Below are 22,117 nucleotides of genomic sequence, written 5' to 3'. Positions count from 1 at the left end.
CAACCCTGTTCGCAGCAGGAAGGAAAATACATATATAATATATATGTATATATACATATAAAAAGGGGTCCATAGCTTCAAAAAGACCCTCGAAAAAAGTGAAGAAGAAAAAGATGAGAAGAGAGAAGGGCAGAAACGTCTTTTCATTCACATATGAACCGCAAGAACGTTTCATATGTTCAAGGGGCTAAATGTTGAGGGCCATTTGTAAGAAAGAAAGCCCAATAACAAGGGTAACAAAGAATTGACAAAGTAGACAGCAAAACCATTAGGCCCAAGCGGCAGAAATAATGGATCACAGGCTCAAGAAATAAACAAATGGGTCTTGAAGAGGCAAGTGGGCTCAAAGAAACCTGGAAAGAAGGAAATAGCATCCCATGGGCAGTGTATGAGATAGAAAAGCGAGAAAGGGCCACCGCAGGCCCAAGGTAATGCAAACTAAGAAAGCAAAGGGTTTATGGCAGGCCCATAAACCCCAAGGATGAGAATAAGGTTATTGGACCAGGGAAACCTAATGAAATTAGTAAAAAAGCCCATGGGAGTGTGGAATTAGCAAATGGGCCGAGGAAGCCAAAAGAAAGCAAATGGGCCAAGGATGCCTAAAGGAAAGCACAAAGGGACATAGGAGCCCATGAGTAAAAGCAAAACAGTGGCCATGCCAAGCCACTGAGAGAAGGAATAAACGGTTGGCCTAAAAGAGGCCTAGCAAGATTAAGTTATTACGGCAGGAATAACAATACAACGTCGTAAGAAATGAAGAAAACCAAGAAGTGGGCCAAAGAAATGTAAGACTCATCATCAGACAAAGCCCAGCTCTTGGATGGAGTAGGAAAACAAAGGACAGCCCACATAAGAGGTCAAAAAATACGGACGACGAGCCTCCAGACCACGGCATACGAATGGGCAGCAGGCAAGTTTTGGACATATATGGAATGAAGGCACGCGCAAGGCCCAGGCACCACTAGCCTGTGCCTAGCCAATACAGGGCATGGTGAGGTCGGGGGGGGGGGGGGGGGTTAAAGGATCAGAGGGCATGGTTTGGTGGTGGGGAGAGGGGAAAAATCTATTTTTATGGTTCCGACTTAGGCTCTTTCGGGGAGGTGTCCTGCTGGGATGGCTTACTACCCAAAAGAGGCAAGCTGAGTTGGAACCATTAGATGCATGCTATAAGGGATAGGGAGAGAGAAATAACCCAGACCATGGCAGGAAAGGGTGCCACGGCAGACTAGCAAACAAAATACTCTTCTTTGTCTAGCGATGGAAGGGCGACACACAGACGGAACAGTGATGGTCGGCCAGTACACCTAGACCAGACAAAGGGAATTAAGGATTAAAACAGTAAAATCAAGTCACAGCATGCACTATAAAAGGAGGGTCTTGCTGTGAACAGAAGGGGGAACAACAGGAATGGAACTTAGAAATGGAAATAGAAAACTTAAAAGAAGTAGAAAAGAAAAATATAGTGAGAAGAAAGAAAGAAATAGTGAGAGTTAGAAAGGTGGGCATGCACCAGTAGATTAATCCCTTCTCTCCCTCATGAAACCCAGCCCTCTGTAAGAGAAAATTTGAAAGTACCTATGCAGAAGACCATTCAAGCCCGTTTCCCTCAGGGCCGTTAACCTCTACGGTAGGATTCTTTCCTGAGAGATTGACTGCTTTGAGGAGGGACGTTCTCCCCTTTGTGGTTCTGCTCCTGCGGATGAAATTTCCAGTCGAATTCCTCCAGTATTCTGATTGACCCGTGAACATTGGATGTTTTCTCTGTTATTTCTTTTCTTCCTCTCTTCTGTAAAAGGAAAACAAATAGTGTTGTTATTATAATTGATGTTAAGGGCTATTTGGTCATTTCCCCATTTAAGTGGGTAGATATTTTCTGTTTATTCTATTATTATTATGTCTGCCTGCTACAATTTGTTTGAAACAGTTCCGCCTACCGTGAACACATTCCTGGCAGACTTGACTTAGTTTGCGCACGAGCCGGACCACCTTAAGTCGAAGCTGGATTGGTCTCAACTCTCTTATCCAGAAAAACTTGGGCTTAGTGCAGTAGGAGGCCCAATACCACTAGCATAGCCCACCCCCCTTTACAAAGCCAAACACAATTTCTAAATTTTAACAAATCAGCCAAGAAAATAGTAAGAGAAAAATACAAAAGAAAACTTCGAAGAAGAGCATATTTGTTTGTGGAGCACCAAGCCTAAAAAAAAAGTGTAATATATCCAATTCATATTGTGTTGTCCAATATGATAATAGTTGTTAAATACGTTCTATACGTTCTAGAAAGAAGGAAGAGAGAAAGATATTAAATGATAAACTATCACGTGTTAACAATCAATGAAATAAATTATAAATTACACCGCAAGAGTATTGCATTGCTGATTGTAGAATTGCCAATGAAATAATATATATATATATATATATATATTCAAAACACTTGCTAAAAAGTGTGACATATGTGAAACATAATTCTAGTGATAAATTTTTTTTTTTTAAATGTAAGAGAATTTGATTAGTAATACCTACATCATCACCCAAAATAACCAAAAACAACTATTTACAAAGAAATGTAAACAAACTTACAACCATTTATCACTTATTATCCTAAAGAAAAAGAAAATTATGGTAGTAATTTTGTGTTTAATAGTTTTGGTTCTTTGAGTAGTGCTAACACAAAAGATTGTTGCCATTATCTTGATATAACCTTCTTAAATTCTAATCAATTCAGGAACTTATAAGAAGTTTATGCCGATGAATATAAGAAAAAAGTACTAAAGAAATATGTATTATACTAAAATATTTAAGGAGTATTTTGGATTGAAGAGCAACATGTTGTAGCCAAATTGAACTTGGAATAAGAGATAAGTTTAAGCTAAATAAGGTATGATGATTTAATTCATATAGAAGGGTACAAAATCATTGTGCTCTATCTTAATAAATACAAAGAACATATTGAACTCAAAAAAATAGATAATTTTAAGCATTTTTTTCACCTTGAGAATGAGATAAGTTTAAGCTAGCTGAGGTGAGGAATAATAGTGTGTGTGTCTATATATATATATACATATATTTGGCTAGCATGATTTGAATTAAGTTGTGGAATTTTCTAAGAATAAGTTACATCAAGATATATGCTTCAGTTGAAAGAATTTTTAAATCCAAAGAAATGGATATTAGGTTAACCATGAAAAACATAAAAAAAAATATTGTATGCATACCCATAGTCATAAAATGGATGCAATACTTAAACATTGTAAGTGTCCCAAAATTGTTTCCTTGAAAATTATAAACGGTAAGATTTAGAGATTAGATCTTAAAATAAAATTTTAAAAAACCTTTAGTGTGTTTGAATTACCATAATGTTATTTGCATTGTATTTTGTTGAAAAATTAATGATGAAAAATTAATGAAAAACCCATAAAAAGATTAGTTATAATCTCAAATACAAAGAAAAAGAGAAACACATGGTATAATCCCAAATATAAAGAAAAAGAGAAATGTCATTCCTATAAATCATAATATTTTGTTTCCTCTCCCAAGGTATCCTAAGAAAGAAATTATAAATTAGCATATATTTAGATGAGATTAAATGATTTTAGCAAGAATTTACATAGCATTTAATTTAAAAAATAACAAAGCTATTTAGAAAATAAAATAAACAAATGGGAGGCAAAAGACCATGTACTAAAACAAAATAAGAAATTAGCAAGATGGTAATGTATTTTGATATGATGGAAGTGATTTGATAAACTGTGATCAAAGGAAAATAACCATTACTCAAAAGAAAAAGTGGAAAACATTTAAAATGTACCCAAAAAAAAAAAAAAAAAGAGAAGTGAAGATCAAGAGTATTGTAAGCACATTGAAATACTTACCAAATTGAGACGATGACTTTTTGTTGAATTGTTATCTCTAATCGAAGAAATCATCTCAATCTTAGTAAAGAAAATCTAGAGTTTCTTGATGGGTGTGTTTTCGTTTATTTTCTTCGTGGGTGTGTTTTATACTATTCATTTTCATATGACAATTTATTTTGTCATAATGCACTTTGGCATAACTTAATATATGACCGTTCAAGAGAATGTGTAAGGTCATTGTTGATGCCCAATTTTGCAAATCTATATCCAAAAGCCCATGATGAAGAAATCCCAATGAAAAGTAAGGCCCAAAGACCCACCAAGAAGACCGAAGAGCAAGAAGGTCCAAAGAAAGAAGTGCAAGGGAAATGGATCTGCAGCAAAATACAAATCTGCCACAAAATACAAATTTGCCACAGAATACAGTTCTTTAGCAGAATGGCTTTGGCAGACAAAGACAAATTAGGCCCAAGATCCTTTTGATCCAATCAACATTATTTGGCCCATAAAGGCCCAAATCCTTTTGTATAAAAAAGATAAGCGTGGAAACTAATATGAAGAAGCACGATGAAAAGGAATAAGGAACGACAGGAAGTGTCAGCAGCAGGAATCATGCGAAGGAAAGAAAAGCCAAATTAAAGGAAAATGACAAACGTAGCAGGAAACGCGTGAAGAAATAAGACAAAACATGCAGCAGACCAAAACAAAGCTAATCTGCTACGGCAAAAACGGCGTGGGAGGCAAACACAGAAGATAGCAGAGCAAGCACAGAAGGGCCAGGGCACCACCAACCTATACCCAGCCAATACAAGGGAGGTGGTCCCACGGTCAAAGGGATTCAGAGGGCGTGGTTTGGTGGTGGGGGGAAAGGGGGTCTATATTTGGTTTCCTGCCATAACTTCTTTTGGGAATATGTCTTGTTGGGATAGTATCTTACCCAAAAGAAGTAATAAATGGTTGGGACCATCTGGTGCATGCCATAGAGCTAGGTAGTAAGGTAGAGGTATACAGTAGGAACAAACAAAAAGGAATTTTGTGGTGAAATGAGTAATGGTGCAGTAGACATGTACTGTACTGAGCAATGGCAGGGGCAAACAATGGATGAGTGGGTAATCTTGAAAGGATGCCCACAACAAACCAAAAACAATTGGTGAAGCCCTAAGGGTAAAAGGGAGAAATCCCATTGAATCAGTTGGCTATAAAAGGAAGGTAACCACGGCAGATTAGAGGGGCGGAATTTAAGAGGAAAAAACAGGGTAAGAGGAAAAAACAGGGGAAAAGGAAAAAAAACAAGGGAAGAGAGAAAAACACTAAAAGAGGGAGACCGAATGGAGGGAAGCACTTAAGGAGAAAAACCCATGGTAAGAGACTAGTAAGCACCCAGAGAGAGGTACCCAAGAAAAGGAAAGACCAAAATGGGAAACAACCCACAGCAAGATAGTAGTTAGAAATTAAGAGTAAAAATAGAATGGAGTAAAAGAAAGAAAGTGGTAAAACAAAAAGAGAAAATACGGTAGGAATAGGGGCATGCATCAATAGACCATCTTTTCCCTCCCTCACCTACTCTTTGATGTCCCCAAAAGTAATAACTAGTAGCCATTTAGGCCTATTCTCCAAAATGCACAACTTTGATGGCAAAAGCTTATGACAAGGTTGTTCAGGTTGGGGTTTGGGTTCTTTCTTGGTTTACTTATCCTATGGGAAGATTCCATACTTGATTTTGATTGCAAATATATTTGATTTCTTTTATTATAACTTATATCTGCTGTATTTAGTCATCCTGCCGTAACACGTTTTTTATCACGTTTGTTGCATTAGTTGTCCTACTGTGGTATCTTTACTTTTTGTACTAGTTATTCTGTTGTAGCACCTTTTCATTATATGTACCGTGTTAGCTATTATACTGCTAAACTTGTCTTGCAGAAGCTTTCTTCTTTATTTGTTATTACGTGTTTCACTGTTGACACAAACTAATCATTATCCTGCCATAAGTATATATATATATATATATATATATACATATATCTTGTTTCTCATGTTCTGCAAAAAATATATTTTATATATGTATATGTGAATACGTATAAGTATATATACTCATATATGTATGTATATATTTGAGAATATGCTAACCCATTTAAACTAACATTTGTTTGATGGGTATTTTCTTTGGGTTTTAGATTTGTTTATGTGCAGGAAGTAGAAAAGTATTTATGCGGTAAAAACGAAGAGCAGTCATTCATATTGCAGAAGGCTTTAAAGCACGGCAGAAGGCTTTAAAGCACAGCAGACAGCTTTAAAGCACAACAGACAGCTTTATTGCATAGCAGGCAGCTTTATTGCACAACAGAAGGCTTTACGGCAGAAAGCTTCATTGCACAGCAGGAAGCTTCATTGCACAGAAGAAAGTTTTGCTACATAGCAAAAAAAGTCATTCCTGCGGCAGAAACTGGAGAAAAAAACTTCTACGGCAGAAATAGAGGATAAGCACCATGTTCTGCCCGCCGTAAGCGTGCTCCTGGCAGACGAGACATAGTTTGCGCACAAGCCGGACCAAATTGAGTTGCAGTTGGACCGGTCCCAACTCCCTTACTCAGAATACTCGGGCCTAATACCGCAGGAGGTAGCCCAGCCCACTTTAACCACAAAAAGGCCCACCACAGTCATAAACTCATAATGCAATATTGGGTGTGTTTTCTACTATTCTGTTCATATGACAATTTATTTTGCCATAATGCACTTGGGAATAGTTTAGTATTCATATGTTCATTCAAGAGAATGTGTAAGGTCATAAACTAATAATGCAATTTTGATTTTCTTTTTTTATGTCCAATTTTGAATATTTTAATATTTAATATGTTTAGTATTTTATATATATATATATATATATGTATATGTATATGTATAATGTTAAATATCTTGGAGTGTTAAGTGGTATTTCTATTTATATCATATCTCTTTTACTATAAATTACCACCAACAAAGTGGAATGTTGAAGATAATCCCACCATTTGTAGTTCTATGTCACATGTTTAATAAAATGCCTATGAGAAGGGTTTTCAAAAAAAAAAAAAAAAGGATGGTATGTCCGATGAAGAATTCCTACTTTTTTATTTTGGTTTTTATTATTATTTATAAATAAAGTATTTTATGACTACATGTTTTCAATGAAATAATTATAGCATTATTATGTCGGTAAGTTACATGTATTTAACTATTATTTTAGAATGCCTTTCAAAAAAAAAAATCATTATTTTAGAATGTGTAAAGTCATCTTTAGATATTTAGATATTAATATTTTATTATAGTTGGTAAGTTACATGTATTTAATTATTATTTTAGAATGTGTAAAATCATCCTTAGATATAAATATTTTTTAACAATGTCATTTTTTTTTATAAAGATATCATGGCCGCTGATGTGGCTGAACTGGAGCATAGCAACAATAAATGCTATGCTTCAACTTTTAGAAATGTATTTTTTTTCTTTCTTCCTTTAAGTTGAAAAGGCTCACACAAAACCGGCTTGAACGTTTTTTATTTTTAATTTCTTTCTCCTTTAAGTTGAACTGAAAAGGCTTTAGGTCATGGGCTTGATAGTGGAACTAAATAAATAAGAGGTGGGCTAGATTTATTATGCAAATTTATTTTTAAAATATATTTTTCCTTCATCTCTCCATTTTCTGCGAAAAGGGGAGACACAGAGCAGGATCTAATTCCCAGCAGGAGGATCCTTCTTTTGTTTCGCATTTGTCATTGGACAAATCAAGTCAAGAGGAATCCAAATGACAATAACTAGTACCGATTGATGGAGGAGAGACATATGTAGGTTGGTACAATTGGGGGTATCGCCATATTCAGGATTGAAAGAGATACCGTATTGGTTTGGCTTTTTTCGATTGTTCCTGGTCTATTGAATAGAGTAGCCATTTTTTTTCCCGGGAGCACATAACATTTTTTTTATAGGCAATTTACTTTTCATAGTTACCCCGATAGAGTACTTTTCAGATTCAACCTACCCCTTCTTCTAGCTCCAATTTTTTGTAACCTATATGACTAATTGGGAGCAATCTATCTATCTTATCAAAATGAATTGCACACTCTGGATTCTCGATGTATGCGTCCCAATCCAAGGAAGGAGAATGCTAATAAAAGATCAAAGATCCACTCCAACTTCTTGTGATTTGAGACTGGGGGGGATATCTTTTTTGCTACTGCACTGTTTCTTCTAGTTTCTACTGCTTTTTTATACTTCAAATATAAGTATAGTATAAACCTTAAGTAAAAATGATTCATTTGAATGAAACTTGAGTTATTTATTAGTTCTTATCAATGATTAAGGAAAAGAAAAGGGATTCCAATTCCAAGTCTTAAATGAAATGAGTGGACTTGATGGAATCAGCAGTATATAGATCCAATACAATAGATAGTAAGAAAGAACTAGATGAACCTTTCTACCACTCTATCTATTATATGTAGATCTATATGTAAATAGCACTCCGATTTTCTTTCTTCGCTACACCCACTCGTCTCTCTTCCAATCAATCAAAAGTAGATTTTTTAAGTGTTTAAACTCAATGAAATTTGCCACTCCGAGCTAAAAATGAGTGGCTTGTAGTAGTTTTTCAATAGGGAAAGTCGTTTCTCTTTGAACCTAGAACTAGATGATGAATCAAAGTTCTTGCTTTTTTGAGTAAAAATCATCTTTTCAGATTGCTAATTAGGACCGTTCCACTCGTGCCCCCTTGGGCGGGTCTTTCTTGCACTCACCTTAAGGAACCTATGGCCATTTTTATATAAGTCGAAGGCGACCACTAAATTGTTTGAATAAGACGTACTAGTCACTGACTGAAGGAGAAAGACTAAGACAACTCTTTTTGGGTAATGCTATAAAGAAAGACGTGTCTCTCGGTCTCCTCGATACACTACCTTAGACAGCTTGCATGAACAAAAAGGAGGCGTACTAAAGGTGCTCTCCTTACGTAAGTTAACAAAGTAAGGGAGATTTTTCTTTCCACAAAAGCAGCTAGCAAGGGTTCCAAACCTTATGTTACTTAGTCAGTAAGTCCATTCGCGGGTATGGCGAAGCAAGGAAAGCGGCTAGAAAGACAAAGAGCTAATGATGACTAGCCTTAACAAGCGCCTACTCCTCGAACTTCCATTTCAATGTGTCTTTCCCAAAATCTTTGGTATGCCTTTTCTTGGTAAGAAGTAATGGGAAAGTCGATAGGGAAATCTAGGGTTCAATATCCCCTATGTTGAAGAAAGGGGCGGATGCTTCCCTCTAAACCGGTCTTTCATAGATAAGGGTATAGTCTCACTTCTTCTATCGAGGGGTTTTCCCTCTCTTTGAATTTAGCTTTCTGCTTCAAGTTTGCCAGTGATGGAAATCTTTCTCGACTCACAGATAAGGGATGTATGATTCCCGAACCTTAACAAAAAGGATGGAGCTCCGCGCATCCCTTGATCTCCACCTAACCGGGGCTAGGCTAGTTTCAGTCTTTGGTTCCTGACTTGATGGGATGGGAGTCACAAGGCTTTATAGAAAGCCAAGGAGCGGGGTTTAACGAGATTCGCTTTGGTTTTTATACTTTGACCTTGCTTATATATCAAGGTTGAGTCTAACTCCTTATGTCTCGGAAAGACAGATGTCCTTTCTGATACATTGGACTAAGGTGACTAACCCACAGGACCAGAGATGAGACAGAGATTGAGACAATGATTTATCGAAGAAACTGTGCCCGAATCAAGGAAAGCAACTGTACCTGAGAAGAAAGAAAGAGATATTCATTTTGAATAGCCTTTAAGAGATAGGGGGTGCCACAAGCCTAGGTCCCCAACGAAGATATTTGATATTGGTTTGGTGGACAGAGTCTAGGTCGCCAAACCTAAGCCCCCCGACAAAGAGTATGGATTACTATGTCTCAAAAATGAGTCTTGCTTAGGTTGAAGCAAATGCCAGTATAGTTGCTGTTCTTATGCCGCTTTTAGTAGATCAAACGCTTTTAAACAAATGACGTGGCAGCTGATGTGGCACAATGTGAGAGCAGCAACATTAAACGTTACGCTTCAGCTTTTAGTAATAATATAGATGAGTATAGTTAACAAAGTAAGCTTTATATATATATATATATATACACACACACACGAAGCTAATATACATTGAAAAACTCTGTTAATTTTTTTTTTCCATATTTAATAGTACATATCTTAATTTAAACGTTTTCTTAAAATACTTAAACAAAAATGATTCAATTTGATTGAATTATAATTCTTTTATCAATGATATTATAGTATCTTATTTTGCCTAGTTTTATTATTATTTTGACACAATAATGATCAATTTTTTTTTTTCAATTCCATCTCTTATTTTTTATATTAAAAATTATATATATATATATATATATAAATTGTATTCTTGAATTTTTAACCACTCAGTATTTTTCTATAATTTTGATGATTAGACCTTAATTATTGAAATATATGTTCGAATTAAACATGCATGTGGCATACACCCACACACACGTAGCATGATCTTCAATTAAAAATGTTTTTACATAATTTTAAATTAGAATAAAATTGGAAAATAAATAATATAGATATTTGTATTATTTTGCTTTAAAGTATGGCGAAAAATTATAGACTCAATAATTTAATTCACTTATCCATATCCTAAATTAGTTGGATTGGACAATATCTTACAAAAATATACTGAAATACATAAATATTCTATTAAATTAGAAAATCGCAAAAAGAAGGGGAAAAATAACCTATATAGTCTTTCTTTTAGTGTCAATATTTCATAACAACTTATATAGTCTTTCTTTTAGTGTCAATATTTCATTTAAATCAATGATGTACACAAACAGACTCCAATTTATGAGATCTCATTTCCATTTTTATGCTAAACTAGTCGCAGACCCACGCGCTACGCGTGATAATTATTTTAGAGTTATTTCATAAATGAAGAGAAATATAGCATAGAAAAGATAATGAAAAAATTTATAATAAGATGATAAGAATAAGAAGAAACAAAATAAATGAAGAGAAATGGAAAGATGAAGAGTGATATTAAGGTAGATGGTAGTGAAGAGATGAAAATGTGAAAGGAATGAGAAATGTTGGAGAAAGTGTAAATGTTAAAAAAAATGGGTACGGTTTTATAAGGAATTTTATTTATTTATTTGTATTTAATTAAAACATTATATGTTTAATTTAAAAAAAAAATGAGAGAAAATATTAATAATTTAATGATATGGAGGATATGGCTGAATTAAAATGGTCGATTGTTATAGAGCTATTGATTTTAGCTTGAATATCTATATATATAAATATATATATATATATATATTGCAACATGAAAAATGATAAACCCTATCCATATAACTAAATTAAAGTTGCTTTATGATAATGAGTTAACAAAACGAATTGGTGGTTACCAGAGAGCTAAGCATTTTTTTTTTTTTTGAAAGAATAAACCTAAAAGCTAAACATGAATTTTCTTGTTTTATTGCTTGTCATTTGGTGAGATTGAAGCCTCGCATAAATTAATGGAGCCTCATTAGACTTATCAACCATTAGAGCTCTAAAGAATACCAAAAACAAAAAATTAGTATAAATTAGTACTTACCCTTTGCAAGTCAAGAGGTTATACATACAATCTAACGTACATCATTACCCAAAAATGTTTCAACTCACCACATAGCAAAGTAATCACGCAAATGAACTTTGAAATATCCATTTGGTGTTACGATCGATGGTATGTAGCTTTTAGGAAAAAATATGTAATAGTGGTAAATTAAACAATACCATTCAACTATTCAGATTTATCACGACATGAGGAGAACATGAATGCATTATGGACCCCTTTGTTCCTTATGGCCCATACAAAATTTAAACTATTGGAATTAAGAAGAAATAGATTTCTAAATATATAAATAGAATAATTTTGGTTAGAAGCCAATCACTCTACACATGAGGAGAGAAAAAAAAAATCAAATGAAAAGATAAAGTATCAAGTCTAAAAGGAATTTCATAGAACAAATGTCATGTTGTACAAAAATAACATATATAGAACAACTACATAGGTGAATTCAAAGAAACCCAAACTAAAATTTAAAGAAAAATACATGTAATAAAATTAACAGTTAAAGAGAGAGAAAAAAAAAAAAAACTTAAATCACAAAACTAAATTGTATCAGCTCAATATAAAGTTCTAAAGAACACAACAATTTATCAACCTAAAGCAAAGATGAAAGAAAAATTAAAAAAAAATCCACCACAAAATTGAGAGAGCGAGAGAGAGAGAACCCTTTTTTTTTTTTTTTTTTTGGTGAGGGAAAAGTATGTAAAGAATGGAAGAGAGTGATAAATTTATAGTAAAAGGTTGTGAATAAGAAAGAACAAAAAAAAAAAGGAAAATGAAGAGAAAGATGAATGGTGATATTATGGTAGAGGGCAGTGGAGAGATGAAAAAGTAAGGGATATAGAAATGTTGAAGAAAGTGTAAATATTTTTAAAAAAATGAGTAAATGTTAAAAAAATTATAGGAAAATTGAAAAGCAAAATGATAATGACGTGGACGCTGATGTGGCTCAACTGGAGCATAACAATAATAAATGCTACGCTTAAACTTTTAGATATATATATATATATATATATATGCTACGTCTACAACATTTTTACAACAAATCACATGTGGTTAGTTGTTATTGGTTCAAATTTGAAACTAACACTAAGATTACTTTTTTGCTCTAACAATAACAACCAGTACCAACCTACCACTTAGAATTTGTTGTAAAAATGTTATAGACATATCATTTATCATAGATATAGATGTATGTGCCAAATGTTATGGAGCTCATATATGGAATAAATAAATGCATTTATTAATATTGTATTTCTCCTTATTTGTGAGTATTAAATATTTATCCTTATGAATTTCTTTTGAATGGTTCAACAATCTTCTCTTGCTTAAGGCAAAGTTTTGTCTTTTCTTAGCTGGCTGTTCATTCACCTCCTTAAAGAGAAGTACCAATTTCATACAATATTGGAAATTTCAAATAGAAAAATAGCAAGCATATCTTTGGAAGTCTAAATTCAATATCTAAAAAGGCTAGTGTCATTGATCTTTAAAATAGAACTACAAAACCTTATAAGAAAAACGTATTAGTCCAACAACAAATGGCAATTCACACTTTGATGCAATTTGCATTCCTCGTATGGCCAAAATAAAATAAAAAAACAGCTACTCAAAAAAAAAAAAGCAGGATTGCAAGAGCATGTTTGCTACAATTATTGAATACATTACATTTTTTGTGCACAAAGCCATAAATAAGACTTTTTTTTTGGATAAAATCACCCACCTATAATTTAAAGGATTATGTTAACAGGTGCCCTTAGGGCAATTGTTAATAAACCATAATAGGAAAGTTTTGACATTATTTTCATGGGAATTATAAAAAGTTGTCAACAACATTTATTGTTTTATCATTCTCCTAATAAAAGATTTCTAAAAATAGTTCCTAAACCAACGCCCTAAGGGCATTGAGTAACATTTCCCTAATTTAAATACATACAATCTCATAAGTCCTCTGTTTGTCCTTTGTATAGTTCTTTAATTATTAAAAGAAATACATAATTTTTCGTTGGGACAAGTTAAAAATTAATTCTGTAAAATTTGGGACCTTATCTCCTATAATTGGTGAATATATGCAATACCTACAGCGTAACAACTGTTCCAATAACAAAGTGTGAAATAATTTAAATAAAACACACACACACGCGCGCACACACACACACACACACAAGTTCAAACTGACAACTAACTTATTAAACCATAAAAACATTCTTGACCCATTTATCGTCAACAACCAAACAACTCCAACTCTCAATAATCCTTCCCAACCACAACCTACCAAATTTGGAAAAAAAAAAAAAAACCATTTCCCATATACTTTTTTCATGAGAAACAAAGAAAAGAAAAGTTGTGAACTCTCTCCATAATTTGCTTTCTGATTTGTTATACCAATAACATATATGCAAGCAAAGACAATGTCTTGAGGGACCAAATAAAATCCGTGACACCAAGTGGGTAGAGATTGTCTCTGATATTATCATTTACAAACATAATTTTGAAACCTGGATTGTTCAAAGGATTGTAAAAGGGGAAGGTTCAAGATTTTTAAAGTTAGACTAAAGTTAAACTAAAGTCATACCGTGATAACATTATAATTAATTTAATAATTAATTAAAAATATATATTAAATTAGTAAAAATATAAAAATTGGCCAAAATAATTCAAATAAATATAAATGTTTATATTTCAAATGTATTTTTCATATCATAACATTCATAAGACAAATAAGTAATATTAAATCATAATCAAATATAAAAAAATATTGAGTTTCTCAATCAATGGATATATATATATATATATATATATATTTATATATGAGAGAGAGAAATTAATATACTTAAACTTTTTTCTTAGAGTTCAATATTCTAGGCAAGTCTTCATTTAAATTATCTTAAATCATCCATTTGATTACCCAATACCATTTAGAAGGCGTTTGGATCCTGCTGAAACTCAAGTCTGCGTTTTGCGTTTTACCTTTTTTTTTTTTTTTTTTTTTTTTCGCACCGTTTCTGATTTAGGGGGACAAGAACACTGTTCATACACTATTGAACACTGTTCACACACTGTTTGACACTGTTTACGAGTTAAAAAATATTAAAAATGGGTCCCACGATACTATTCATACATTTAAAAATTATTTTGCTACAGTGTTTTCAGTAAACTGAAAACGCTATAGCAAAATTATTTTTAAATGTGTGAATAATACCGTGGGATCCATTTTTAATTAAAATTTAGGTAAAAAAAGATGTTTGTGGTTCCGTGAACAGTGCACAGGACCCATGCTATTTCAGACCAATATGTGGCCATCCAAGTGCTAGTGGGTCCCGTGCACTGTACACGGGACCCACTGACAGGTTTGTCCCCCACGTGAAACCAACTTCAAGTAAAAAAAAAAAAAAAAAAAAAAAGAACAAAACGTGAAGAGAAAAACGCAACGTGGATAAGTGCAATCCAAACATGCACTACAGTGTCCTTGATCAATTAATGGGCGGACAAACCAATGTCAGCCCTTCTTCCAGTTTTTGTATTTTTATTTTTTAATTTCATAAATACTAACGTACAGAAGCTCAAGCCAATTTAAGAAAGAAATAAGTGGTTGAAGCCTTAAAGGCTTGCAAGCATTTGGTACGAGTGGATGACAGCTAAGCTTGCCTAAGCATGGGTTTGTCCGTCCATCATCTACAACAACTTGACCTTCACTGTGACAGTCAAGCAAAGAGACCTGCCGAAATGGTGAAAACGCAGCGAAAGCGAGAGAGACAAAGACAGTGAAGAAGAATAAGAAGCAATAGCAATGCAACCTCATTGTTTGACAGCATCTCATGGTGTTTGAAGCTTCAACAATGGCTGTAAGTACCCAAAAAAAATATCTCTGATCTGAACCTGTGATAGGGCGATTTCACTGATTTTCTTGCATAGGGCAGTTTTATGGGTTAAAAGAATCGTTTTGGTGAACGGTTCACAGTTAACCCGGTCGGACTGTATGGTCAAATCTGGGTTTCAAAACCATGTTTACAGATTGTTCAAGCACTTTTTTAATGTTGACAATGTTTTGGTTTGGAGGTTCAAGGGCTTTGATTCTAAAAGCTTTTGTTTTTGTGGTTTTTTTTTTTTTTTTTTTGGGTCTGTTTGCTTGCTAAGAACCCCACAACAAATATCCATGGCTTCAAATCTGATAATTTCGTGGGGACTCCTTGCTAGAAAGGATTGGATTCTGCAATGGCATAAGTTAGGCTGATAGGCTCTTTATCCATGGAGGAAGAGAGATTGTAGATATATATTCCAGTTTTGGATGCTTCCAAATGAAACCCTGTCACCCATCTTAGATCAGTGCCTAAGACTTAGTTTAATATTTCTTGTATTTGTGTGTTATTTGGGTGTGACTTTAAAGGATGAACATGTGAATGCTTCTTTGTCTTGAGTCTAAAGGCAATTAGGAAAAAAGTCTTTGGATGACAATTACATAGTAGTTCGATGTTTAAGAAAGATGATTAAGAAGGAAGAAGGACAGGCTGTTAGGTAAGATGAGAACTAATTTCATAGTTCAGTAGTTCACTCTCCTCAAAGTGCAGATGTGTTTATCTTCCTCATCATTTAAATTTGTTAGCATGACTTCCATTTTGATGATGATGATTTGTGATGAGTACTATTTGTCATAAAACAACCTCCCATCTTAGCTAATATTTGTATGTGCATGGGTCATTATCAAGGTAGGCTGGTGAACACTAATTAAGAGTGGTGATTTTATTACTGGTTTGATTTCTAACTTTGATCGAACACAAGGCAATATATAGGCATGTAGTGAACGTCATTGAGAGTGTAATGATTCTAGTTAAACGAACTAGAAACCGTTGGCTTCCATAAGCTATAATAAGCACAACTAATGGTAGTCACATCCATGCCCTACCACTCTTTGAGCTAGATCCATTTAAAAAGAAGAAGAAATTTTAGTAAAATCTAAACCATTCATTTAGCTATAAATGGCTAGAATTTTAAGAACCCTAATTGGGTTGTTCTGCATATTCTATATAGAATCATTATTCATAAAATGGATATGTTTATGACTTTTAAAAAATGTATTAAAATCAATATCAATATAATACTAAAAGCTGAAGCGTAGTATTTAATGTTGCTACGCTCACGTTGAACCACGTCAACCGCCACGTCATTACTTTATTTATTTATTTATTTTTTCTAATTTTTTTTCATAATTTTAATATACTATTAAAAAGAAATTATTCTCAACCTATCTCGACTTTAAAGGCCAATCTTTATATATTACGGTTAATGCTGACCACTGTAAAGCCCCAACCAAGTTCAATAGTCTTTAATGCTAACCCCTCTCTGTCTTCCTGTCTTTCAAGCTTACAAAACTTCACAACCTTCCTGTCTTTCAGGCTTACAAAACTTCACAACTTCAGCTTTCTAACTGCCTCCCTGTCTTTCACGCTTTCAAAAATTCATAACTTCAGCTTTCTAACGCCAAACTCTCTCTCTTCCCTCCTTGGTCTCTTCCTCTCCTCATTTAACTGAATCACTCCTTCATACCTATTCAATTGCCACTATACTAAAAAAAAAAAAAAAAAAAAAAAATCAGAGTCCATATTAGGTACACATTATCCCTTCCTTTTGTAATTAATATTTTGCTATTCTTTCAACTAATTGAACATTAATTCGGACCTTCTTCAAATCTATCTTAATTAGTGGTGATTCTTCCTATTCTCGATCAAGCGGTTTTTCAAAACGTTCAATTGTTGCCTATTGGAAATAGAAGACCCATTGCTTTATAACTTGAAGGAAAAAAAAAACCGAATTGCACAAAACAAAACAAAACAAAAGATAGATGACAACTAGTTAGAATTTTTCCCATTGGTCTTCTATATAATTGGAGTTTTTATATTATCTCACTTTCTTTTTTTTTTTTTTTGGTTTCTATCTCTTGTACCGACAAAAGTAAAGTCTGAGAATGCAAAGCAGAGGACTAACTGCATTTACTTAAACCAACTGTAACTATCAAATCATAGATAAAAATACAAATACAAATACAAAAAAAAAAAAAAAAATGTGTTCAAAGATTTGAGTACCATGCCTCTAATATTAACAAAAGGGAACATTGCACCTCCCCTAAGTATAAAACAGTTGTGATATCCCCTTTAGTTTAAAACAAAAGCAGTTTCTTTCTTATTCACACACGAGTTTGTTTATTTTTCTTTGGAAATTACAGTATTTACTAGTGTGTCCTTTTTTTACCACATTTGAAACAAACAAAATTATTTTCTTTATGTTTGTCAAATTTCTTTCTTGTAGACTTCTTTCTTATCTTTAAATCTGTTTTTATTATATCTTCTATTATTGGTTTTATATCTGTCAATATATGTCTTTTCTTTTCTTCTTTTTCTAGAGGGAGCAATCAAAGGGTCAAAGCCATATTGTTCGCAAAAAGTTCCTAATTCTTTTTTAGCAAATCTTTTTTCTTTTTCTATTTGATACTTTAATCTTAAATCATTGCATAGCCATACACTTGTTTTATTGATTGAGGATATTATGTTACCCTAAGTCAAATTAGGATAGTCTATAGTTCCGTCATTATTAGCTATGTCAAGTCTAACTTTTTGAGCAAAAAAGTAAGATAAACCGGCAATAAATTTTTCTTTCCAGTAAGATTGTTAACAATCATTTCTACTTAAAACTTTTGAAATAAAGACATCTTTATACCATCTAAAATCAGAAAGTTGTGGACATCTTAAATTAATTAAAGCATCTAAAGCTCTTTCTTTATATTGATTAGGGTCTCCAACAAAATGTTTAGGTATGGTGAAAAATAAAGTATTAATTGTTTCTTGTGAGGGGTGATTATCTGTCATTATTACACTTCCATCAGTTTCTCTTTTAATGGCTATTAGTATTTTATGTCTGTCATCATTACTTAAATAATGGTCCCACTAGCCTTTCAATTGGCCTGTAAAACCAGTAACATTTTTTTTTGAGAGGCAAACCAGTAACAATTAAGTGAACTATTTGTTGATCTCATTTTCCATTATTTTTATAGACATTGGTGGAGAAATTATAAGGTTCACATGGTGGACAAATGACGTGGTCCACCATTCCACTAAAAGACTCACACCTGTTTAAAATTGCTGAGTTAGAATTTTTTTTTAAAACAAAAACTGATTACTGACTCAGCAATTTTAAATAAGTGAGAGTCTTTTAGTGGAATGGTGGACAAGTGACGTGATCCACTAGAGGATTGTATAATTTCTCACATTGGTGCATAGTCATTTCATGTAAAAGATTTATTATTTCATATTCTGGCATTCCATCTATATTCCATTCATATATTAAATCTGGTGAATAAGATGAATTAACAAAAGTATGTCTTTCTTTAAATTATAAATCAGGGGGAGTAGGTTTAGAATACCAATTCTTTCTGGAATATATGTCATCAATTTTTCCTTTTTTACAATCTTGCGATGAAGATCCTAAAGTCGATTTATTAACTCGTAATTTGTCTGTAAATTGTGATTCTAATTTATCTATGTCTGATGATTCTATCAAATTTGTTGGTTGATTTTTGTCTTCTGATTCTTCGTTTTTTGAAGACTCAGTTTTCTTTATTGTATTTAATCTTATTTTTCAAGTTGTATCTTTAAGTGCTGTAATTTCTATTTAATATATTGAAATTATTCAAAGTTTATTCCATGATTTTTTTTTCTTTAAGAAGAAAGGGTTTTACTCGTAAATATTTGTGTTATTGTATGGTTGTGCTTCTTATGTGTTTGTTGAAATTTATTCACACGTATATTGAATTTTTCCCAACACAATGAAGTAGTTGGAGACGTTATATTAAAATTATTATTCTCGTCAAGTCGTCGAAGTGGTTGAAGCAACGATTCAACAATAAGTTTATCATTTTACAGTCAAAGAGGCGGAACGGAAGGAACTTTATAGTTATACTACAGAAAAATCAATTTCCCTTTCCGTGTATACTTGGCCTTTCTTGATTCTGGACTGTGTTTTACTTTGCAGACAATGTGTACAAGCTGGGCTTCCTGTGCTGTTCTGCTTTATCTTGTTCTATTTCTAACACCATGTTGTCCAATCCTAGTCACAGCCTTGCCAGCTCTCAGTTATCTGACTCCAAACGCTTCTACTTCATGGACCAACAGTCTTTCCGCTCCTGATTCTGTGAAATTTGATGATGGATCATTTGCGAGAATCATACTTGCACGTGAATTCAACCATTATTTTAAGACTGGTTGTGGCTGTGGCTTCTTCTATAATCAAACGCGCAACACTCATGTCTTTGCCATTTTCACTCTTTCTTATGACGACGTCAACGCTGTCAATATTTCGAAATCTAAAGATCCAAAAGTAGTATGGTTTGCTAACCCAGAGAATCCGGTTAGCATTAATGCGACTTTGCAGCTTACTTCAGAAAAAGGTTTGGTGTTAAAAGATGCTAAAGGAACTACAGTGTGGTCCACGAACATCCTCAGCAAATCTGTGGCTGGCCTAAACTTAACCGAAATGTGCAACCTCCAGCTCTTGGATGACAAGAGTGCAACAGTTTGGCAGTCTTTTGATCACCCAACAGACACACTGGTTGTTGGCCAAAAATTGGTGGCAGGGCAGCAACTCACTAGTCAAGGAGGATTGTTTTCGCTCCATGTCACCAGGCAAGGAATCTTTGCTTATGTCAGTTCTAATCCTCCCCAACGCTATTTTACTTATACAAGTGATAACACCAGTCATATTCAATTTCTTGAGGACAGAATGACTTTCTCCAGCAATACAAATACAGATTTTCCTCTTCCTTCATCAAACTTCTTCCCAAATCGGTATATGACACTCGGGGCTGACAATGGACGCTTGAAAGTGTATGATATACTTTGGGGGGAGGTATTCGATTTTTTCGATAGATTAAAAGTTCTACCCTGTCTTTTCCCTACAGTTTGCGGCAATTACGGTATTTGTAGTAACGGCCAGTGTAGCTGTCCTAGACCTATAAATGCAACAGGCTATTTTCAGGCCACAAAGGAAACGCAACCTGACCATGGCTGCTCCCTGATTACTCCCTTGTCTTGTGAAGTTTCCAAAAATCACATTCTTTTAGAGCTCAAGGAGATCACATACTTTCCCTTTACTCAAGACCCTCCAGGTATAAATCCAGCTCATCAACATATAAATTTAGATAGTTGTAAACAGGCTTGCTTAAAAGATTGTTCGTGCAAAGCTGCTTTTTATAATTCAAGCAAAAGTTTAGGGAATTGCTATTTACTATCCCAAATTTATTCACTTATGGCCGTTGATCAAGATAATACAGACTTCAAAGTATACATTAAGGTCCAAAATCCTATTCAACAGCAGACAAACCAGCAGACAAACCATAGAAAGAAGAAACAAGTAATAATGGGATCTAGCCTCGGATCTTTGCTTGTTATTTTTCTTTTAATTGGAATCTTTGCTTTACTATTTTGGAAGAAGGAAAATGCAGATGAAGCAGAGGAGTATTATTTGGATCATGTACCGGGGATGCCCACAAGATATTCTTATGATGATTTACAAGCAATAACAGAAAATTTCAATAAGGAACTGGGTAGGGGAGGATTTGGCACAGTTTTTGAAGGGACTCTACTTGATGGCACAAAAGTTGCAGTGAAGTGTCTTGATAGTTTTAGTCAGATCAAGAAATCATTTTTGGCAGAAGTTGAAACAATTGGCAGCATCCATCATATTAATTTGGTAAGACTAATTGGATTTTGTGCTGAGAAATATCATAGGCTTCTTGTTTATGAGTACATGTCTAATGGGTCTTTAGATAGATGGGTATTTCACAAAAATCCTGAGATGTTGCTTGATTGGAAACTTAGAAAGAAGATCATCATTGAAATTGCAAGGGGACTATCTTATTTACACGAGGATTGTAGGCAAAAGATAGTTCACTTGGATATAAAACCACATAACATCCTCTTAGATGAGAATTTTAATGCAAAAGTCTCTGATTTTGGGTTGTCTAAACTAGTTGACCATGACCAAAGCCAAGTTGTGACAAACATGAGAGGGACTCCTGGCTATATGGCTCCAGAATGGTTGAGTTCAATGATTACAGAAAAGGTAGATGTCTATAGTTTTGGAGTAGTACTCTTGGAGATTTTGTGTGGAAGGAGAAATTTTGATCACTCTCAGCCAGAGGAAGCAATGCATCTACTTGATCTTTTCAAGAAAAATATTGTGGAGGATCGGTTGCTCGATTTGGTTGATAAGTGCAGTGAAGATATGCAATTACATGGAGGTGAAGTTGTGAATACGATGAGAGTTGCAGCATGGTGTTTGCAAAATGATTTCACAAGGAGGCCTTCCATGTCTATGGTGGTTAAGGTCTTAGAGGGTGCTGTGAATGTTGAATCTGACCTAGATTACTTCTTCTCCAATCCATCTTTACCAAACATGAGAGCTGGAGTTGAAAATCAGGAAGTGCACATAGTTGCTGCTTCTTCATTATTTCCTTCAATTCTATCAGGACCTCGATAACTTTTCACTGTACCATAATGAGGTAATTTGCATAGTTTTGATAAATTCTTTCATCCAATAACTAATATTGGTAGTTCAAATTTGATGGGGGGTTTGAA

The 22,117-nt window shown here is 33.8% G+C and overlaps 3 protein-coding genes across 5 annotated transcripts in view; 2 read left to right on the top strand and 1 right to left on the bottom strand.

Moving 5' to 3' along the window:
- LOC126714934 (WAT1-related protein At5g40240-like) overlaps positions 1–22,117 on the bottom strand; it is a 69,417-nt gene that overhangs the window by 40,286 nt on the left and 7,014 nt on the right. The window lies entirely within an intron of this gene.
- The window catches only part of LOC126714927 (G-type lectin S-receptor-like serine/threonine-protein kinase SD2-5), a 149,960-nt gene that overhangs the window by 127,213 nt on the left and 630 nt on the right, over positions 1–22,117 (top strand). The gene's annotated exons all lie outside the window — the stretch shown is intronic.
- LOC126714924 (G-type lectin S-receptor-like serine/threonine-protein kinase SD2-5) overlaps positions 15,036–22,117 on the top strand; it is an 82,656-nt gene continuing 75,574 nt past the window's right edge. For 2 of the 3 annotated variants that reach the window (XR_007651706.1, XM_050415337.1), the window contains exons 1-2: positions 15,038–15,337; positions 19,515–22,041. Coding sequence is in view for 2 of the 3 variants with exons in the window: in XM_050415337.1 (XP_050271294.1) it covers positions 15,311–15,337; positions 19,515–22,019 (2,532 nt within the window). In the remaining variant the exon portion in view is untranslated. Of the gene's footprint in view, positions 15,338–19,514; positions 22,042–22,117 lie in introns of all 3 variants that reach the window. The other variant, XM_050415338.1, reaches the window with a different exon arrangement.

This window comes from Quercus robur, chromosome 2, assembly GCF_932294415.1.
Source record: "Quercus robur chromosome 2, dhQueRobu3.1, whole genome shotgun sequence".
Lineage (NCBI taxonomy): Eukaryota > Viridiplantae > Streptophyta > Magnoliopsida > Fagales > Fagaceae > Quercus > Quercus robur.
Note: the sequence above shows the minus strand (reverse complement) of the source record. Positions and strands in the feature narration are given on the sequence as shown.